At 39.2% G+C, this 22,517-nt stretch overlaps 1 protein-coding gene across 13 annotated transcripts in view; it reads left to right on the top strand.

Moving 5' to 3' along the window:
• HDAC9 (histone deacetylase 9) overlaps window positions 1-22,517 on the top strand; it is a 686,372-nt gene that overhangs the window by 422,906 nt on the left and 240,949 nt on the right. For all 13 annotated transcript variants that reach the window (XM_043541099.1, XM_037890577.2, XM_043541104.1 and 10 more), the window contains 4 exons: window positions 4,938-5,069; window positions 10,140-10,255; window positions 19,328-19,450; window positions 22,032-22,242. In XM_043541099.1, the coding sequence (XP_043397034.1) occupies window positions 4,938-5,069; window positions 10,140-10,255; window positions 19,328-19,450; window positions 22,032-22,242 (582 nt within the window). The remainder of the gene's footprint in view (window positions 1-4,937; window positions 5,070-10,139; window positions 10,256-19,327; window positions 19,451-22,031; window positions 22,243-22,517) is intronic.

The raw sequence follows: 22,517 nt of genomic DNA, 5'->3' as shown, positions 1-22,517 counted from the left end.
ACAGTCAGGGAACACCTAGTTTGAGAATCCTGCCATAGCTTAGGAATGAGGTAGGCACCGAATGACTCAGCAGTATCTGAATGTAGGTGGTTTTGCACATGCCCACTTGCAGAAACTTAGGCACATAGGGGACTTTAGTGGCAGAAATTTAGGCACCCACAGGCTAGGCAGCAAGACAGTGAAGGTTTTGTGAATACCAGTGGCACCTAAATGTTGACATTAGGTACCTAAAGAGGCATGTAGGCACCTAAGTCCCTTTGTGGATCTAGCTCAAAGTGCTGTGTTGACTGGCAATCCAAAAGCTTGATGGAGCTGAGAGCCAGATGCAAATTTCTTTACAAGCTATGAGCTAGATTCATCTCTGGTTTATGCTGGCTTCTTAGTCAGAGTAATCCCACTTCTGCCTCTGCCACGAGGGATGCTATGGAGGCCCTGACAGAAACTTAAGTTGCCCTGTCCCTGTATAGCTTCCCCAATGAAGGGCAATTGCGGAAACACCTCCTGCCCTGATTTAGGGATGCATCCTCCTTGGCATGTAAGGGACTGCTGGTTCAGGAAGGTGGAATTTGCGCCATCCTGTACCAGCCAGGCTGAATCTAGCTGTAGACTCTTGTTAATGGGACTACTCATTTGCTTAAAGTTAGGCACATGCTTAAATACCATGCTGAATCAGGGTCTTAGTGCATCAATGAACCACTATATGGAGTCATAAAAGTCTTTTTTGACTGATAATGGGACATAACAAAAGTTACTTCTAAGAACCAATAGTTAAACCATCATACCAAATACTCATTTAAAACCTACTACTGAATAAGTTTGATATTCTTTAGCATCTTTATCCAAGGATCTCCAAGCACTTTATAAACATTAATTAAATAAAGGGATAATGAAATGTTAAAAATTATGTAGTATGAATTACTAATAAAAAAGCTTGAATATCAGAAGTGAAATAATGTAAAGATATAATTTACTTTTCCCTATTTTTTATTTTAGTTTACTTGTTAGCATTTCACTCAGTTTAAACAATGAACATTTTAATTCTACAAATTATTTATATGAATACTGAACTATGATAAATCTTTTTTAAGAACAAAGACTATATTTGGAGTCTAAACTACCTGACTGTATCTTTTTAACGCTGACAAAACAGCTGATAGATGCCTGTTGTTACAATCTTTTGATACCAGAATAAACTGAGGCCTGTGGAGATTGTGGGTGAAATCCTGACCTGTTGAAGTCAATGAGCATTTTTTCATGACTTCAGCAGGGCTAGGATTTTACCCTGTGGGCTTTTCCAAGGTAACAGATCAAATTGATATCTCAGCCAGGATTAGAACCCAGGAGTGTTTCCTCAACCCTATACTCTAACCATCAGCCCTAACACCCTCTTCTTGCTGTATTAAAATCTGAGTTTTCACCTCTTATCATCAAGAGTCTTGTCTGGCATAGTGCTCTGAGTTTGCTGCATTTCACAACAGATATTCAAGAAAGTCTTTTTCTGAACCTCATACTCTTTAAAGCTTTAATTTTTATCTTTTATTTGGAATATTTAAAAACTGGGTTGTTTTCTTCCTCTTCATTTGAAAATTTATTGTTTTCATTTAAATAATGATATTCCTCTTTTATGCAAGGGTTTTCTTCTCAGCTGGCGCATAAACTCAGATATCCACATAAAAAGACTGCCATCTCTGTTTATGTGATTGATTGAAATGCAGAGTGTGATGGCAACATGGTTAAAAATAGAAAGGCAATCAGTGTGACTGGGCATGAAATACATTCATATACAAGTGGAACTTCTCCCCAGTGAACGCTGAAGAGCTCTTTCTCTGGACCCAGAGGATTTACATCACATTAGTTAGTCACTGGTATGGAAATCATCTCCTGCAGCTTGGGAGTTTGGAGAATTATAAATAGAATGAACCCTAACCGCAAACTGAGTCAGCACAATATATGAGTTACTTTACTTCCAAATGCAATTATAACTAGATGAGATTCATGGTCTGAGCACACATAGATATGTTCCTAGTACACCAATGTAATCTTATCACACGTTAATTTGTAAGTTGACAGTTCTGTATCAAAACCATATCTTTCTAAAGAAATAAATCAGATTTGCTTTCCTGTGGATGAGTCATATAGTGACTGATAAAGTGTAAAATCAAAGTTAAATTTAAAGTTTTCTTCAAAGATTTCTAGTTTTGTATCAGGGTGCTATATAGTTCCCCTGAAAGCAGCACACACTGTAGACCACACAGGAGGCAGTGTTCTCTCAGGAACTATTTAGCACCATTAGAAGAGGTATGACAAATATTGGCTAGAGATATTGCAAATCCAACTAGTCCTGAGTTTACTAAACATTTTGTACCACTCTTGAGCAGGCGAAATGGCACCCCCATTGATCTATCTCAGGCATTTTGAATGTGCTCATCACTTTAGAAGCTCATGGAACAACAGGAAACAAATGCCTTCACAGTGCACGTGAGAAGAGAGCTGGAATTAGAAATCCAGGCCCCACTGAAGTCAATGGCAAAACTCTACTGACTTCAATGTAGCCAGGATTTCATCTCTTCTTTTCTTCCTCCATTTCTAACTCTGTGTGAGTGTGTGCGCATGTGCACACACACACACACACAGGAGAGAGAGCATGTGAGAGATAGTTAGAGAGTGTGTGTGTGTGTGTGTTTGTTAGAGAGAGAGAGAGAGAGAAAACTGATCCTATTTTCTAACCCTCTACGTGTTAAGATATTGATGAGCCAAGATGCATGGCCAGACAATGAAACATAAACAAATTCTACCCTAAATTTACCTGCCAGGTGGCTGCACTAATCCTTAGCAGTCTGTTTGTTACAGGCTTACTTAGAAGAGCAGATAAATGGGTACATGAAACATTTTTTCATATTAGAGATGCCACAAATTAATAAACACCACAAAACCTGGTCTCTAGCATTCATATTCAAAGACTTGTCCATTCAGTAAAGGAAAAAGGTGGAAGAACTTGCCAGAATTCATTACATATAATCCCTAGGATTCCTGGCATTTGATCTTACTTCTTCCTTTTCAGACTGAGTTTATATTTTCATGTATCAATATTCTCAGAGTATGGCAGTAAATGCAGTTGTTTTGGTGCAGTTATTCAGAAAATACTGAAGGTTTCGGGCTCAGAACTGCTCACTAAGAAATGCTCTCCCAATGGGCTTTGATGTAAATTATATGCCTATAAGAAATCAAAAGGCCTCAGCAGAAGCTTTTTGCTATTTCTACCATCAGACCAAAGTCTAAACCCAGAAGGGGATTCCCAACGAGACTGTTACCAGTTTTCACCTACAGTAGGAATGTAGTAAAATGAAGCTTTCCTTGGCCTCTGGATAATTTTAATAATAAAACTGCATATTAATAACCCACATTTCTGCTGTTTGTTAACTGCTATAGAAAACTTTGTCTATCCTTATGTTGAGATACTTTTCTTTTTATCACAGCTGGGATGAGAGAGAGAGAGAGAGAGAGAGAAATAGCAGGGATTTCGCTAAGGACTGGAAACAAAAATAAACTCAGTGGCTGACTAGTGAAATTTCTTTCTTTTTCTTTAACATACCCACCAAAATGCCACTCTTATTATAAATATCTTTGACAGTGTGGTAGGTCTGTGCTCCATTAAAGAGAGGGAGAAGTATATGGGGAATATATCTGTTTAGAGACAATTTCAAAAGAACTTAAGGGTTTTAGGAGTACAGGTCTCACTGACTTTTAATGGGCTCTGTGCTGCTAAATCTTTCAAACACATCTCGACCTAATACATTAGGTACATATATACTGTGACAAAGTTCCTGCTCTATCTTGGTGGGTTTTGCGCTTATTGGCGGATTTGCTTGCCTTGGAGCTTTATGGCAGCCCTCAGCTTGGCCATTTTTCTGAATTCACAGTCCAGGTCGACTCCTCCTGTGTCTGACCAGGAGTTGGGAGGATTTGGGGGAAACCCGGGCCCGCCTTCTACTCCGGGTTCCAGCCCAGGGCCCTGTTTAATGCAGCTGTCTAGAGTGCCTCCTGGAACAGCTGTGCAACAGCTACAACTCCCTGGGCTACTTCCCCATGGCCTCCTCCCAACACCTTCTTTATCCTCACCGTAGTACCTTCCTCCTGGTGTCTGATAATGCTTGTACACCTCAGTCCTCCAACAGTCCGCATTCTCACTCTCAGCTCCTCACACGCACACCACAAACTGAAGTGAGCTCCTTTTTAAAACCCAGGTGCCCTGATTAGCCTGCCTTAATTGATTCTAGCAACTTCTTGATTGGCTGCAGGTGTTCTAATCAGCCTGTCTTAATTGTCTCCAGAAGGTTCCTGATTGCTCTGGAACCTTCCCTGTTACCTTACCGAGGGAAAAGGGACCTACTTAGCCTGGGGCTAATATATCTGCCTTCTATTACTCTCCTATAGCCATCTGGCCCGACCCTGTCACAATACCATTCAAGTACTGTAGAATAATAACCACAGAAATTTATAAAACAAAGAGATTCCGTGATTTTGCTTAGAAGAAAAAAAGGAAATAAAAATAAAGTACTTTCTCTGCTGTCTCCTACCGTTGGCTCAGGGCTGGGGTAGGGGGCGGCTAAGGGGGCTTTCTAGAGTGGCACCATTTCTGGGAAGAGCATATTTTAAGCTTCTCCTTCCTCCTCTGATCTGCTTAGAGGTTAGGTCCGACCTTAGGTATGAAGTGGTAACAGTAGTGGGAGCACCAGCTTTGCAACTGCCTCAGTCCTCCTCCCATCCACCATCTTAGGGTTACGGCCATTTGAGGGGGCTGAGGAGCTGTAATTAAATTGCTCTCTCTTCTCTGATTAGGTGGGGGCTGAGCGAGCGGTATTTCAAGGATAGGAAGCACTGCTTGGTGAAACAGCTTTTTAATTTTAAATTATCCATTTTCTTCTCTTAATTCCCAGCCTCAGAGCCCAACTTGAAGGTGCGTTCCAGGTTAAAACAGAAGGTGACAGAAAGGAGAAGCAGCCCCTTACTCAGGCGGAAGGATGGAAATGTTGTCAGTTCATTCAAGAAGAGACTGTTTGAAGTGACAGGTAATATAAGCACTGGAGAGATTCTGCCGAAACTACTATGCTAGTTTAGAAGACCTGAAAAATAGTTTAATGGAAATGTAATTGTATATTGAACATAGGTGTGGAGAGAGATTTCTCTGTCAGAAACGCAACCGTACTTAAGGTACAATTGCATACAGTAATTTGCTTTATTCACTTGTGAGAAGGGCACTGTCAACTTAAAAATCACACTTCCATCAGGACACTTTTTCTTACTTATAATAATAAGTACAAAAACAAGGAACCCATAGAATTGTTGGAATAAAAAGAGATTAGAAGGAAAAAGATTCTCTATTGTTCCTGTTTGTTTCGTGTGTGGGTTGGTAGCACTTTGTGTGTAGTCAGTGTCACTGGTTCATTGCTGGTCTCGCATCGCTCTCCTGTACTGCTCTGTGGAGAGTGTACAAGTTCTTCCTCAGGCTCTGTAAGAGGCTGTTTAGTAGTAGCAGCAGCAAAGCTGAAATGTAAACTGAAAAGGCAGCTGTATGTACAGAGTGGAAGAGGAAGGAGGGAGGCAGGAGCAGTCCATGCCCCTCCCAAAAGACAGCAAGGGCACAGAAAAGCCAATATAATGCTTTAAAGGGATAAAAAAAATGCTTTTAAAATACTAATATATACTATGTAAAGGTTGCACTATCAGAAAAATAGATTAACAATACTTAATATAAACAAAATTCCTGTCCCTTTAATTTGAACAAGAAATGAATGAATAGCTCTCATCATACTCCCAGCTAAAAAGGGAATACTAAATCCAAATTAATCTCTTCGAGAAAAGCAGACCTTTAGGAATGTAGAGAATGAACAGTACACAGATTTTAACAAATCAAAGCAGTAGTTTAACAGGCTTGCGAACAGCTCTGAAGCCAATACAATTTAAGGTCCTGATTCAGGAAAGTACTTATGCACATGCTTAAATCCTATTAACTTCAATGGGACTTGGGCACATACCTAAATAATGTCCTGAATAAGTATATTCTCTCAAACTAAAACAGGACAGAGCATTATTTGCAACACTCTTATGTGTGTGTGCGTTCACTTGTTCTTGGGCTCTTCTAACCAAGAGGAGCGGAGCCGGATAACAGTATTCTAATTAATGCATGGGTAATAGACACAGATTTAATTTATCTATAGTTGCTCAACTAAAGACTATGCAAAGCATACTCACGTCTTGAGCACACATGGTTAATCATCCATTAAGTCAAGAGGAGGGCTGGTCCCCTGTTGCAACCTGAAGTAACCAGCTGCAGCTCTCCCCATTGTCAAATGCCAGCTGCATGCACTCAGAGCTAGAATGATTGAGAAGCATCTGGCAGCTGACAGTGCTGGAGAGGATGCTCTACTGCAGTGGTTCTCAAAGCCGGTCCGCCTCTTGTTCAGGGAAAGCCCCTGGCGCGCCGGACCGGTTTGTTTACCTGCCGTGTCCGCAGGTTCGGCCGATCGCGGCTCCCACTGGCCGCGGTTCGCCGCTCCAGGCCAATGGGGGCTGCGGGAAGTGGTGGCCAGCATGTCCTTTGGCCCGCGCCGCTTCCCGTAGCCCCCATTGGCCTGGAGCGGCGAACCGCGGCCAGTGGGAGCCGCGATCGGCCGAACCTGCGGACACGTCAGGTAAACAAACCGGTCCGGCGCGCCAGGGGCTTTCCCTGAACAAGCGGCGGACCGGCTTTGAGAACTACTGCTCTACTGTGCTCTTGGCTCTCAGCAGCAGCCCCTAGTGGAGGGAGGGAGGCAGTACAGTGGCAGCCACTGAAGGAACTCTGGAGCTCAGTCGCCAGAGGATGCTGCTGGAGACCTAATGATCTTCATGGGACCTCTGAAGTGTAGGGACCCACAAACCATATGAAGCTTTCTGGATGGGAATGCATGTGTCTATATACAACTCCACTGAAGTAATTGAAATTCCACCTGCTTTTTGGCTTTGTGTGTTTTCCCAGAGAACCGAGATATGCTGTGTGAGAGAACTTGTACTCTTTTTTTATAGAGGGAAATGTTCCATAATATTCAATAGCCCTCAGTGACACTATTATGTCTTATGTATCTGCCAGCTTAGTTTATAGTGGGGTGATCTGACAGTTTAGTTTCTTTTGGAGTGTGCAGGTTACAAATTCAACCTAAGTCTTTGGGATGTCTTTCCCTGTGTTAGGCTTTCTCTGAATTGAGTGATCTCCCAGGGTTAAAGAAATGTCTGAACATTTTGAACAAGATGGGCAAAATAAGAAATATCATTTTGATGATTTTTCCAAACACGGCGGAGGATACCTGATTCCTTAGAAGTGTTACTTGGATTAACAATTTTGATGAGTGAGAGCTGATGTTTTCAAAAGAAAGAACTTGAAATGAGGGCAACTCTTCACAACCTTTTTGAAATCATATGTTTGACCACTCCTCCTGGTTCCCTTTGTTTGAAAATGTCAGCCTTAATTGTTTTTGATTTTAAGAACTCACCAAGGTATTATGTGACTTGAAGTATTTACAGACCTGTTTAAATATTCATTGGCACATTTTTCAGTCATAGCAGATGGTGCTGCTAGTAATTAGAAGGGATTTTTTTAGCAGTTATAACATAAAAGTTTTGCACCTTAGGGAGAAAAGTTGCAGAGAGGAAAAAAAAATGCAAAGTGAAAGATTTTAGGTTAATTAAAATTGGTTTTGAATTCCTTTCCACACATTTGAACTAAGTAAATGAAGAGGCCAGTTATCTTTGGATAATAAAGTATACTTTTGCATATTATGTATGCTCATAAAGTGGTTATATATGTTTAGCGTTAGTGTACCATTATCATATATGTTATCTTGGAAAATTATGGCTGAACTTTTCTTTGAAATGTCCCCTCTGCAAGCACATTGGAATCCAGACTCCTGAACATGCAGACATAGGATGCTCTCAGGGCCTGGCCCATTAATCTGAATAGAATAGGAGAATCTACAATGTCTGGGCCTGATTCCGATGTCACTTGCTCTTGTTTGACACCACTGCAACTCCTCTGGATGAGACCTGGTTTACACTTGTTTCGATGTGATGAGACTTAGGCCTTGTGTATATAAGGGTGCTTGATTACTCTTCAGCTGGTTATATATATCAGCATCCATTAGTCAAGGAAGGGTTTAATTAAATCAGTGCATCTCACTGATTTTACATCACCATGTCGATATGACACAATGTAAACAAATTAAGTTCCCTGTCCAATAAGTGCAGTTTTCAGGACAGCTTTTCACAGGGTTTATTACAGACTATGGGATTGTGACATGGGTGCAAATGTAAAAAAAATCACTCTCCTGTTGTTAATCTCCAGGGAGCAGCTGAATACAGAGCTTTCCATAATATTGCTGTCTGACCAAGATATTCCCAATTAATTTCACAAACACTGTTGTTAAGTGTAATTGCTGAATTTGTTGGGGATCTAAGGGTTGGCATCTTATTGCTGATTCTCTCTTTACTGACACTCTTTCCATATATTTCTAGAGTGGCCCATTCCTTTGTGATACATATATTTTCAAGTGAGTTTCAAAGTAGAACATTAATGATTTTAGTATACAGCATTACCTATAGTCATAGTTAAAGTACATGACTGGGTGTTGGCACGTTTCTATTCTAATCTTGACTCTGTGACTGACTTATTATCAATGATTGCTTATATTCCTGAAATTATATTCCCAGGACTCACTTTTTACAAGGTTGCCATTGACTTGTTTGTGATTTTTTTCCCCATCATACTTTATATAACCCCCTATCGGCTAAAAGTACAGCTGATCAAACATTTTTTAGAAAGAAAATGGCTTTTTGACTAAAGTAAAATTGATACAAAAAACCCCAATGATCATAAAGTTGTTAGAATCTGAAAAGCGAGAATTATGAGTTTGTGGTTTCATTTAAAAAAAAAATTAAAACCTGAAATATTTTTGAGCAAAAACATTTCCTGACCAGACCTATATTATTAGTTTATTGATGGGACAGTGAATTGCAGAAATGTACTCTAGCTGGGAGTAGGAATGGTTCCTTAACGTCACTAGCAAAACTTCCGTTTTCTTCAGTGACAAGAGGAGTGGGGACCTAACAAACTGACCCCAAAAAGAGAGCAAAGATTTGGTGATAGCCATAAATTGATAGCTCGCTAATTAAAGAAATTCTCTAAATTATCTTAATTTTCTTGAGATAGTTTGTATGAAAGATGTTCTATAAAATATTCTTATTTCTGCTAACACCATACAATTCTCATTTTAGTTATTTATATTCTTTCCTTGTTCTGTACAAAAAACTCTCGTCATCAGTATAGGATTTATAACAGTAAGATGTGATGAAGATCAACTAGATCATTAAGTCCATTCCTTTACAAGTGCAGAATACCTTCCCATGGTATACATCACCGATAGCAGATGTATCATTTCCTAAACTGATATTACCTTTCGTCTTAACCAAAACTCCTGGGAGTTTTTTCACCAAGCCCGCGTAAATTATAGCCCTCAAAATGCTATTTTAAGATTTTGTATGCTGCAAACAGTCCCTCATACCTTGCTGACAGAGATGTATTGCAAATGGTGTATTATTTTTTATTGGTTACTCATATAGAGGTTAGTTCACAACTAAATACTCCGGAGCCCTTCCCAAACAGCAAGGGAATGACAGTAGGCCTCATGAATTGATGACATGTTATCATGACCTTTGCAAGTCTACTGTTTCTGTCATTTTGATCTCTCACAGAGGCAGAAGAGTATGCAATAAAAAGTACTTCCTTTCCTTTTTCCTCATTAGGAGTTCTGTTTGTACATCTCTGCCTGCCACTGAGTAACTTGCCATCTTTGCAGGAAACAAGTAATAAATTCCCTCTTTGTGCAGAAGGGATCAAGAGGAGAAAAGAATGAAACTATCTATCTTTTTAAGATTGCAAACAAATTGGGACTGAGAGAAAATCCTTAAGACAGTAAAAAGTCCATTCATACAGGAAAACTATTCTTCAGCAAAAGAAAGGCTATGCCATAAGCAATATATTGTTCATTATAATCGCAGCTGGATTTCTGTGTTACTTGTAAATTCATGTGTGCTTAATCTTTTTTCAGAGTCATCAGTTAGTAGCAGTTCTCCAGGAACAGGGCCCAGCTCACCAAGCAATGGCCCTACTGGAAGTGTGACAGAAAATGAAACCTCACTTTTGCCATCTAATTCTCAAGCTGAGGTAAGAATAATACACTCAATCCTTTTATTGACCAGGTAATTGCTTAGCTTTTTAAAGTTGGAAAGATTCCAAACAGCACCTTAAAGACCATAGTTGCTCTCTGATTTCCTTCCTTCACCTGGAAGTCACAGTAACTGTGTGTGAAAGAGAAACTGTCTTGTATTTCAGATGGCAGTGGAAACTGGTCTACGGCAGAGATATGATGGTGCTGAGATACATTGTGGAATGACTGTTTTGATATATCATAATGAATATTGGCATCTTAGAAATAATGAAATCCCATGAAATAACACCATTGTTTATAAATATTAACATAAACAACTGATACGCAGGATACTGCAAAGTACTTTGCTTTGGAATCTTATTTGGAGCAAATGATACTCCAGCAAAATGCTTTATGCTCTCACACATGTATAAATGTAGGGCTAAATTTTATCTGCTTTAGGGCTTGTCTACCCATGGAATTATTCCTGAGTGACTATCTCTGATTAACTCCAGGTGTGTACAATCCGAAATAATTCCATGTGTAGACAAGCTCTTACTCATGCTGAGTAGTACCTTGCTCTGTAAGTAGTCTTTTACAGTTTATGCTAGCTAAGGTCCGACCCATTCCTGTTCTGAGTTCCAGTCTGGAACAGAGGAATTCTGGAAGTTGTAGCTCCCTGAGGAACAAGGGAACTGTAGGCTGGTACAAAATATGCTGGGAAAGGGGCCAGGGATATAAAAGATCTCATTTTTGCTTGCTGTGCAGGGTACAACTAGCTGGGGAGGTTCTTCAGTGTCCAGGTTTTGAAGACCAGTGGTGGTACACCCAGAAGAGGAGTCAGAGAAGGAGCCCGGGGGAGCCGTACTGTAGAATAAAGGGAAAGGAGTTGTGGGGGCAAGACAAATATAGGAGGCGGCTTTGAGGGGAAAGTGAAGCAATGACCATTGAATTTGGAGTGGGCAGTCACCTTCACTCTTTGGGTTTCTAGGGCCAAAGCATGAGCTCCCCTGTGGCACTAAGGTGCCAGCTAGAAGGGCTTGGTTATGCTCCTCAAAGGAAGGAGGGTTACACAGGGTTACACAGACCGCAAAAAGAGGGCTATACCTAGAGTCACTGACTTGTATTGTGGACTTCTCGTTTACACAGTAGGGTATTTTCGGTTTAGCCAAAGGGCTAAACTCATTAAACCGTGAAAGGGAGGCTCTGAGGAAACTGAGGCGGCAGCAGCCGTACCTGTGTCAGAGTGGTGAGACACTGTTACATAGTCCCATTAATGTTAATGGGAATGCTCATACAATAAGGCACTACTCACTGTCAATAAAGTGGCACAGTGAAGTTATGATGGTTTCCAGTGAAAACATAAACCAGAAGAGTGAAGCATAGCTCATCAGAACTGTGAATAAAGAAATACAGCCTTACAATATGCACACTTCAGGTGTATTGCTTCTTGTTTAATGTGGGCAGACCAACAGAAAGCACAGATACGTAACGTAAACTCCCCAAGTAATATATAGTAATTGACAACATTTACTATTTTTCTTATGACTTATGTATTTGTTTGTTCTCCTACATATGTTTCTCAGAGGTAGTAAAATAATAAATTTAGTTGTTTTGTTGCAGTGTACTCCAGTAACTGAATTAAAAAACAAAAACAAAAGAGAGATGCTGTAATCTGTTGATAGCATAGCTGTGAAATAGCTTTATATCATAGTTGTAACTAGCTGGCCAGGTGAGTTTTGCTTTGTTAATTAAATAGAGATATACATTCAAATATATGTTCTTGCAGTATGTTTAGAAATTCCTTTCACAAGATAATGTATTTTGTTTATTTTCAGATATGACACACACACCACAACACATCCAGTAAGGCATAATTGGTCGTAGCATCCCTCCAACTGCTGACAAATGTATTAGAAATCAAAGAGCAGATTGTACGAGCTAGACACAAGGGCTAATAGCTTTATTAATGGAGAGAGCGTTCTCATCGATTCCATAATGTATATTAAACCTTTACTATTTCCTCCACTTATAAGGCATCCTGAACTGTAACTTTCTACTTCTTCCTGTCCCTGCCCTGTCCCAGCCTCTATTATAAACAAAGGGCAAGGAGAGGAAGAGGAGACTTGCAGCTTAAGATCCTGCAGGAATGATGCTAGAGGGGCAGTTTCTTCCTCTGGGTTGTGCTTCCTGTGCATCTGCAGAGTGGAACCGCTATCTAGCAGACCTGAGCAGGTCTGTCAGATTTCCACTGCAAAAGGTTAAAATCTCCAGTAAGACACTATGGGGAGGGGAAATGGAGTGAGGCACAAAAAGGTTGCTGCATATACCCGGGTGTTTGTGGGGACCCTGGACCTTTAGCTTCAAGGACCACACAACACGTAAAAAGTTGCAAAAGGGGCTCATTTTAAATTTCCTATGTAAAAATTAGCAAATACTTTACCAAAAATAAATAAATAAAATTAATAATAATAATTATGGAAAATCCACTTGTCATCTGAAAACTCACTGTGCTATTTAGAAACAAAATTCTCAGTGAAATAGAAGGATTTTAATCCTGCTTCAAGTATATATCTCAACATAACCTTAATAATGGAGTCACTGTTGACACCTCCAGAATGTGGTATTGACAACCATGTGACAAACTGTATTTATCATCATTGACTGCCTCACCTGCACTCTGCCCACTAATCCATTGTCCCAGGACTGCTTTTAACATTCCAAAACTCTCAGGAATGTCAAGCATCTGGCGTTATTTTAAAAATAAACTTTCTAGGGAAGTGGTTCCCTGTCCCTCAAAATGTGAATATTCTCCCTTCCCCCACCTCCAATTATGTTGGCCTAAGACCCAAATGGATATTAATCACTCCAGATGGGTGTAGAGTCCAATATCTTGTTACCTGTCAGAACAACAAATAGAAGTTCAGTGCTGTAGGATAGTGGAGTTTCCTAGTTTCCCCAGGGGCCAACCAGCATATACCTCTAGCCCTGGAAAGTCTTGAGGGATTAGACAGAAATGTCCTGACATTTTTTATTTATAAACATGATTTTGTCATTTTTTGAATTATTTTGAATTTTAGTCATTTTTCTCTCATGCTGAGTATCGTGCAGTTAGGCAGAGGGTATTCAAGGCCCTTACTCAGCAAAGCACTTACATCCAAGTTAACCTTAAGCATGTGAGTAGTCTAATTGATCTCTGATTGATTTGGATGCTTAAAATTAAGCATGTGCGTAAGTGGTCTGCTGAATGCGGGCCCTAATGACCTGGCTTTAAAGGGATAAAAAAATAGCTCCCAGCACACTACATATGTATACACCCCCCCCCCACCCCCCCAAGACATTTGGAAAACATGCTAACTTGTGGTAAGCAAAGTCCTGCCTTACTGCATTATTGAATAATCTATTAGTTATCAGTTATTATTAAATGAAGGATGTGTGGCTAAAGCATAGGGCTGGAAGTCAGGAGTCTTATCCTCAGAGACATCATGTGTGCCCTTAGGCAAGTCACTCAGTCTCTCTGTGCCTCGTTTTCCCTATCTGTATAATAATTCCCTAACATAACAAAGGTGTGAGGAGGGTTCATTACTGTTTTGTAAAGCTCTCTGAGGTTTTTAGATGGAAGGCACAATACAGGTACTAATTATTTATTATTTTCCTCCCTCATACAATATTTGCAATGTACATGCCAAAGACAGTTTTTCCCTATTAATGCCAATACATGCAAAAGGACATCTCATTCAATGCTAAGATTTGTATTCCACCCTATCTTCTGCAGCTAATGTCCATAATCATAACTACTTTGATGGCCTAGCTTGCTGTTAATTGTTTTATATTATCTACTGATTAAACAAAAGAGCATGCGGAAATGTGACTTACCAGAGTTTGGGCTAATGGAGCTATTTCTCCAGGTCAGTGGCAGGACATTCACCTCAAAAAAACTGGATTGGCTAGTTCAACCTCCAGCAGGGACTCTTCCCCATAATGAATTAATTGTGTGTGTGAACTATGATCCAGAGGGCAGGTAGGTGACCTCTGCACACTGATTAGTAGCCTCTCTGTGGCACAGAGAAAACAAAAAAGTTACATTGATGGCTAACATGTGGTTTTGCCTCATAGCCCCCGTATGGGATTGTAAAGAAATTCAGATTATGTATTGCAAAATATAAAAAAGTTCAGACCACAGACTAGTCAGTACAGTGGGATTAAAATAGTGTATTTTCACCTTGGGAAGCACAACTTCAAATAGGGGTATAATAGGGGTGTTAATGCTATATTAGATGGAAAATCATATGGAATTGGATACTACAGCTACTTGAATACTTTGCCATTAATGCTAACACCACAAAATACAAAAGGGAATAATGATGCTTATTTGGGCTTATTTACGGTGTTTGGTACTCTGAATATTCTAGCTCCTAGACACTTGTTCACATCATTAAACCACCACAGACACAGTTTACAATCTGGTAGTCTCCTTAGCGGATGCGGAACTTCCAAAGCCAATTTGCGGCAGCTTCATCAGTGAAGAGCAGAGCCCTCTGACCACAACCAAAACTGGCCAGTCAGGTGTGATGGGTAGTCTCTGTTCAGGAGAGGTTTGGAAAGACTGAAGCTCTAGGACCATTAGGACTGTATTCTGTGCATTGCTAGAACACTACATTGCAAAATCATCTTCCCTTGCTGTGCCAGGCAATGGTGGTATTAGTCTCTTACTAACATGAGGGCTGAAATGAGCCTAAAAAGCTATTTTAAAAGCTGAGCTCTATGTGCTGGAGCCACTCACTTAGCTCTTTGGCAGAACACTTGGAAGCTGAAACCACTGGCTTCCATTTCTAGCTCCAGTCAGAGACTTCTTTACCTCACTGGTTACTTGATTGTTAATTTTGTGGTCCTGTGGGTGCAAACATTTTTCCATAGATCTCAACATCAGTACATTTTGATTTTATTTGATAGTTTATTAGTAACCAAACAGCTGAATATTTCTTCTGTAGTTGAACATTAGCTGCCAGCTCTCGAATGATCTTTATCTAATCAATTTTTTGTCAGACACACAAAGTACAGGGGTTTCTAATAATAGGTTGTGTTCTAAAATCATGCAAAATGTCACTTGTTTTGCCGTAACCCTGCATGACTCACTCTGCTGTTGTTTCCTAATAGTTATTGTGACATTTGCAGTAAGTGTTGTATTCACATCCGAGTGGGCGTATGGCCGTGGTATTCATGGCGGCAAATGAACACTTTTTGCTGGGGAAAAACAGGTTGTGATGACAGAAGAATCATTTACCAGTAAAAATCTGAGTCAATACTGTAAATGATCACACTTTAGTGACTAGAGCAATATCAGTAATGAAATGTTGATTCTTTTAAAACATTTCTGCCTTAATCATTTAAATAGCAATCCCTTAAGTGTCTTAACCCACAGCGGGCAGTGTGGTAACCATTTATTTAAATTTTCTGAAAGCACAGAAGAGCACTGTGAGTAAGAAACCTTGCAGATAAATCCCTTGCTATCAATTTCTCTAATAGTGATTTCAGTAACCAGTCTGTTAAAAGACTTTCTGTCATTATATGAGCCTTAAAAGTTAAAAACAACTTTTATGTATAAGGTGCAATTATAAGTTTATTAGACCTAGGTTTTGTCTCTGATGGTTCAAGATTCACTGCGGTAACTATTTGTCTGTTGGAGCAAACCATATATTTTCAAATGGACATGCTGTGCATGGCTAAATCCTGCCTGCCTTTCTCATGCAAGGATTCCCTATGACTTCATTGGGACAGCTTGCCTCACTAAGGCACCATTCAAACATACGTGCTAACTCTAAGCAGAGAGAGGGCCTGAGGCAAAGCCCAATGAAATCCCATTCATCCCATTCATCTCAATGGGCTTTAATTCAGGCCCATACAGAATCCACTTACATTTGGTGTACAGAACTTTTGGAGACTGGTATATTGAAGGTAATAGGAGAAACTGAACTGCCTGATTATATGGAGGACATAAATAAACACACATGGTATAAATGTCTCTTAAACCCATCTTGCATAATATTAGTTTATGAACCTCAGCTTTGAGAAGCACACTTAGTAGGTCTTCAACGGTAAAACTTTTAAGTCTCTAGCCAGCATTATGAAATTGAAATTCAATCCAAACATGAAAAAGGAATCTACTTAATTTTTAAAACTAACGAAAAGAATAGAAGTATAAAATAAAAGAAAGTTCTTACTTCTGAGTGCCACTTATTCTGACTGTTCAAAGCAATGGTAACTTCAGACACTGTGTCTGCAACTTGGAAGATTTAAAGCCAAAAGAAAATAGTCCCTTTTCCTCCAATAACATGTGTGTGTGTGTGTGGGAGAGGGAGAGAGAAGTTGATATTAGACAGTAAAGCCACACACTGCTACATCTAATTACTGTACTTACATTTTAAGAATTAAGTGAACCTGACTGATAGGACTGTTTCTTTTAAAACACTGGCAAGCTGGAAATTCTGCCTCAACAAATGGATGTTGTCGGGGACAGGACTATGCTCCATCAGCTTAGGCTATGTCTACACTGGCAATTGAAAGACAAAATTTTTGTCGTCAGAGGCGTTAAACACCGTCCCCCCTTCCACCGTCCTCCGAAAAGACAAAAGTTTTGCCGCGACAAGTGCCAGTGTGAACAGGGCAAATGCTGCTCATTGGCGGTAGAAGTTTTTTTGTCGGCAGGAGAGCCAACAAACAGCAGCTACACACACTGCACAACTTTTAGTAAATGCATGGCACAGCAGCCTTAGTAAATTGTCTCTAGAGTAACACTTACAGTTGCTCAAAGACAGACATAGGCCCTGATTCCACAGTAACCTCCATGCAAGTGGCCCCCTGAGTCAGCATAAAGCTCATTTCAGGATACGGGTCTCAATATGGGCTTAATCTTAATGAGGGTTGTAAAACAAATACCAGTTGATTGTTAAAAGAAAATGACTATGTTGTAGAGGCATATTCATGCTGTTAAATTTCAGTGCAAATGTTATTAATAATCAATTTTTTTAACACAGCTGTCTTATTACATATGCTTAACAGAACAGATTAGGAGAGATTCAGTTTTAACAGCCATGGCAATGCCTTTTAGTTGCTTGACTTATTCCTTAAATCCTATCATTTCACTCTTGTTCCTCAATTCACACCTTGGAATTTAACAGTGGCATATCATAAAACCAAAAAGGAAACATATTTTTTTTAAATGCAGCACCATATAGATGCTGCAACTAGTACAAGTCTGATGATGTCCTAAAAAGAGGATTACATGTTTACAGCATCTCTTTGGGTAAGACCTTTATAGCATTTCACACTAGTTTTGTGTATTTTGGACATACTTCATTTTAATAATGTATATATTTGGATGTTATCAAGCAAGTGCAATTTTAATGGGAAATTAATGTAATATACAAATGAAGCAGTTTCTTTACACTTGCGTTCCATACAGTCCATATCTCTTCTCTTTCATATACTGTCTTCTAGCATTCCCAAGATACCAAGAGAAAATTGCACATCGAGACTTCTACTGTTATTGTCTCAGTGATAGGTCTTATTTCCAAACAAACTATGAGGAAGGTTATGTTTTGGAATAACATCCTGTGTTTTTTGTGCAGCACTAGTTTTCAGTGACAGTCTGAAGTTGCATTGTATTAGCACAAGGTATTTTCAAAGTTAATTGATATCCCAGGTTTGTCCAGAGGAAAATCTACTGCTCCCCACAACATGCTTGACAAGTTATTATATTTACTTTAGTCAAAGCCCGAGTGTGCAGTATCCCTCTTGGAGGTGGTCTATTATTGGAGCCCCATATGCTTTTTGTTTGGGAAGAAAGCAGTCACTGTGTCATACTGTTACACAGGGTATTCTTTTTCAGGGATGTTGTTCCCTTGGGGACCATATCCTGCCAGAGTTCCTAAGCCTAATAAGACCTTTGTAGCTCTTATTGTGTAAAAGTTCTGGGAGGGAAGTAAGAGTTAAACAGAAAATGTAATTCAAGCAACTATACTAGACCACATGTTGAAAAACATGACCATTAAAGCAGAATGGCAGAGGCTTCAAAAAGATTCCTCTTGCAGTAAGCATGTGATAATGTAACCTTTTTATGCTTCTTCCCACTGAATGTAAAATGGGTGCTTATGGGGGATCTTTTCAGAATACCTGTTTCTCTGTGCAGGGTGATTTAAAAAATCATATCAGAAATTATATGTCCTCTTCATAAATGGTTTTATCATATAGTTTCAAAACAAGTATGGGGACTGTGCAGCAAGGTGTTGAAATTGGAGGGAGTTAAGGAGGCTAAGCACTTCACGGGGCAGCTCAGCACCCAACAGCAATGGGGGCCATGTTTTTTAACATTATTTTTTTTTAAATGGCATTTGCTTCCTAAATCACTTTTTACTCAAACTTTCTCCGTCCATATTAAACACTGTAGCCTAATGGTAATTTAGTGGCAAGGGGATAAGATACTCAGAATGAATAGTGTTGAATTACATTGGGTGAAGTTTTGCAGCAAGGCATATGAATTATACTCCTTTAGAACTTTTTCTTCCATTTTAATGAAAATCTCATTTAGGTTATCTGCTCTAGTTCTAGCAAGGAGGATATCCCTCAGCATATCCAAATGATATCCAATACAGCTATATATGTGTCCTTACATCCATTAAGAGGTGAATCATCAGTGTTCCATAAGACATATTATGCAATCCTTCCTGAATATTTACTCAAGCAAAACTCGCATTGACCCTATAGCAATGAATGTGTGGTTGGTGGGAGAAGAGGTAATGGAGCAGGGAATCCTTAATGTTTTGGTTCGGCATAGGAATTTAACTGATTAACCAAGGCAGCATGGTAGGCAGGTGAATATTTGTCTCCATTTCAGGAAAAGAATCTCAGAGCTATCCTGGGGAAATATTAGTAGGCCCCAATACTCAGTATATCAGGAAATGAAGTACTTTTCCCCAATATTTGGCATCTTAGGCACACTAACAAAGATAACTAACTAACTGGCTTTTGTTGCCGAAGGGTAATAGAAATAGGTGTTACAGATCTGGAGGTGATTTTTTTTCTTGTTTCAGCACTTGGTTTCTCAACAACGTATTCTGATTCGTGAAGAATCGATGAACCTGTTGAGTTTGTATACGTCTCCTTCTTTGCCCAACATTACCTTGGGACTTCCAGCAGTACAATCCCAGCTCAGTGTAAGTGATCACTTTAAAAGGGTGTCCTTTTTCTATCATGTTTTTTTCTTTGAGACCAACCTCCCTTATCCCTGCTTTCACCACCCCCTCCTCTTCAACTTTTCACTCTTCTGTCGACTTTCTATCACAATACAAGAATACTCTGGTCTCTTTTCTCCTCAAAAAGCCATCTCCATCTCTGTTTTGTCTTTTTGGAGTGTAAGCAATTCAGGGCAAGACCCATGACTTCATTTGTGTTATACAGGACCTGATACACTGTGGGCACTACTTGAAACAATAAATAATCACACTGAATAATAATGAATAAACAAACGTAAGCATAACGCTCCATACAGTGATGTACCAAACACAGTTTCTGAATTATAGGTACAAATTCTTGAAGCCACAGAAGTGGTGAGAGATACCTGGGTGGGTCATACAATTTGACCTTTTGAACTACTTTTGTACCGGTGACTACTATCGTCAATAAAATTTCTTCCAGGAATACCCTTCCAAAGCCAATAGTCTTTAAGATGACATTCTAAAACTGACTCAGGCTGAGTTGGAGCTAATATATTTGGAGAAGTCCCTTGTATTTAAATTTCTTTGTATTTAAATGTTAAAATAAGTGCATGACTATGTAGACACAGTAGTCTATTAATGAATGACATTTCATGTTTACTCATAAAGAGAATATCAGGTTGAGAAAAAGTCACAGAACTCTAGGGGTGAAATTCTGGCCACGTTCAAGTAAATTAAAGTTTTGCCATTGAGTTCAGTGGGGTCCAAATTTTACCCTAGGACTTCTTAGTTCAGTTTGACTGCCAATAAGGATTTAAAATAGGTTTTATGATGACTCTGTACAATAATATGCAATATTATTAAGAAATCTCTGCAATTTAAGATTTAATTTATGACACAGTGGTATGACTTATGAATTTGGTAGAATTTATATAAATTCTACATGTATAAATGAGTATGTGTCACTTTATAATATGCAAGTTTCATTTAAAATATGCACTTTATTATGGTTTTCAGTAAGGTAGTACTTAATTTGAATGCTAAATCTAGTTCAAGTTTTATATCATACCTGTTTCTTTTTTCCAGTACAATATAATGTCATTATCTCTGATATATTGTTGTTACTTAGTTCATTTCTGAGGGAAAATATTGTACTATTTTCTAACAACAGACACCTGGAGAAGTTTGCAAAAGAAAATTTTGCAACTCTAAATACATTCTCTAGGAATCTTGCATCAGACACTTGTAAGCAAATGATTCTAGTTAAGATACTGGTCATAAGTAACGGTGAGTAACATTCCAAAATGCACTACTTATAAATAATTTTTCCTTTCTGCAAAAATGTCTTGTCCAGTTGAGAACAGGTACTAAGTAATGTCAGAGTAATTTATTACGTGAAATTAAAAGCTATTCTCTTTAAAAAACACATACACACACACACACACATCATATAAGCTTGTATTGAGATCAGTTAATACTAAATGCTACTTTTGGAAATTGAACAAACAGGGTATTTGATTTTTGCAAGGTAATGTTTATGCAATTGCTAGAATAAGATAGTGTAATTTAAATTGAATGTAGCCCACCATGGTATTTTTTCAGGAGAGAATGGCAGAGGCAGAATGTGAAGTAAAAAGTATGTACAAGAAACTTAATGAAAAAGGTTAGGGTTTGCCTGACTAGAACATCTGGAATTCAGATAATCCGGGAATAGCTTTTTTTTTACTATTACAAACTGAATGGTAACCATGTACAACCTGGGAAGACTCAATTGGATATTTATTATTGCTATTTATTATTTTTTATCAACACTTTTAAAAAATCTAGTTTATATTTTTCAATGAAAATGTAAGCATTCATTAACTGGAACACAGATGTCTGAAGTAGATTTGCAATGGTAATTGGTCAAGATTTTCTGAAATGGATGCCTAAATTTAGGTCCTATAGTCTGTATGTAGGCAATTAAATCAGGGGGCTTTAAAGTGCTAATTGCCCAGCAGCTCCCATTGACTCCTGGAATCAAGATTGTTACTTTATAATCCACCCTGAGTAAGGAGGCAGTGTATAATTGTGCTGCCCCAGGAGTAGCCAGAGAAGGAATTGCTTTGGGGGAAATAACATTCACCAGGTCTATACCAGCTGTAGTTAACATTCCATCTCACTTTGGCTCAGTATTGCTGATTGATCTATTGTGTGAGATGTGTGGAAAGCCAAAGCTCACCTGCTTCCCACTGAATTCAAGGCACCTGTTACCCCTGTTGCTCTCCTTCCCCCTGTACAGAAAGTGTTGATTTGAGTGAGTTATGCAGGGCACTAGGGAAGGCCACACTTCCTTACACACTATTGTAAGGAAAGGTCACAGTCTTGCCCTTCGAGAACAACCTCTTTATTTCTGGTTCCCTGTGCATTGATGCCACTGTGTTAAAATAACTGGCATGTTTTCCATTTTCAGTCAATAGACACAGGGTAAAATGGGGATTTTCTTTTAAATTATAGTATAAATAGCTCAGCTAATTATGTGGAGACCTAATGGACCAAGTATTTGAAAAGCAGCTAACATTTCTGATGTGTCTTAACACAGGCTTCATCTTCACTCAAAGAAAAACAGAAGTGTGAGACCCAGACCCTGAGGCAGGGAGTGGCTCTTCCTGGACTGTATGCGGGAAACATGCCTCCCTCTTCAGCTCAGCCTCATATTGCTCTAGAGGGAAAACCTAACAGTAGCCATCAGGCTCTCCTGCAACATTTGTTACTGAAGGAGCAAATGAGACAGCAAAAGCTTCTAGTGACTGGTAATTATCAAAGGCTTCACTGGAGTGTCCTTTAGAGCTTTTTTTTAAACTGGAGTTTTACAAGAGAGCGACTTCATTTTTAAATGAAATGCAATTCATGAATGCTACAGTGCTCAGCCATTTGTGGGGGAGGGGGAAGCAGTGTGGTGTTTGATTTTTTTCTCCTGCTTCCAGTGAGATCTGCTCCAATCTCTTGCTCCTGCCTCCAAGGGTAAAATGATCGCAGAAAATGTAGTAGCTTTCTCTTGGGGCTGTCAAACTTCCTGTTGTTGCTG

This window comes from Chelonia mydas, chromosome 2, assembly GCF_015237465.2.
Source record: "Chelonia mydas isolate rCheMyd1 chromosome 2, rCheMyd1.pri.v2, whole genome shotgun sequence".
NCBI classification, from domain to species: domain Eukaryota; kingdom Metazoa; phylum Chordata; order Testudines; family Cheloniidae; genus Chelonia; species Chelonia mydas.
Note: the sequence above shows the minus strand (reverse complement) of the source record. Positions and strands in the feature narration are given on the sequence as shown.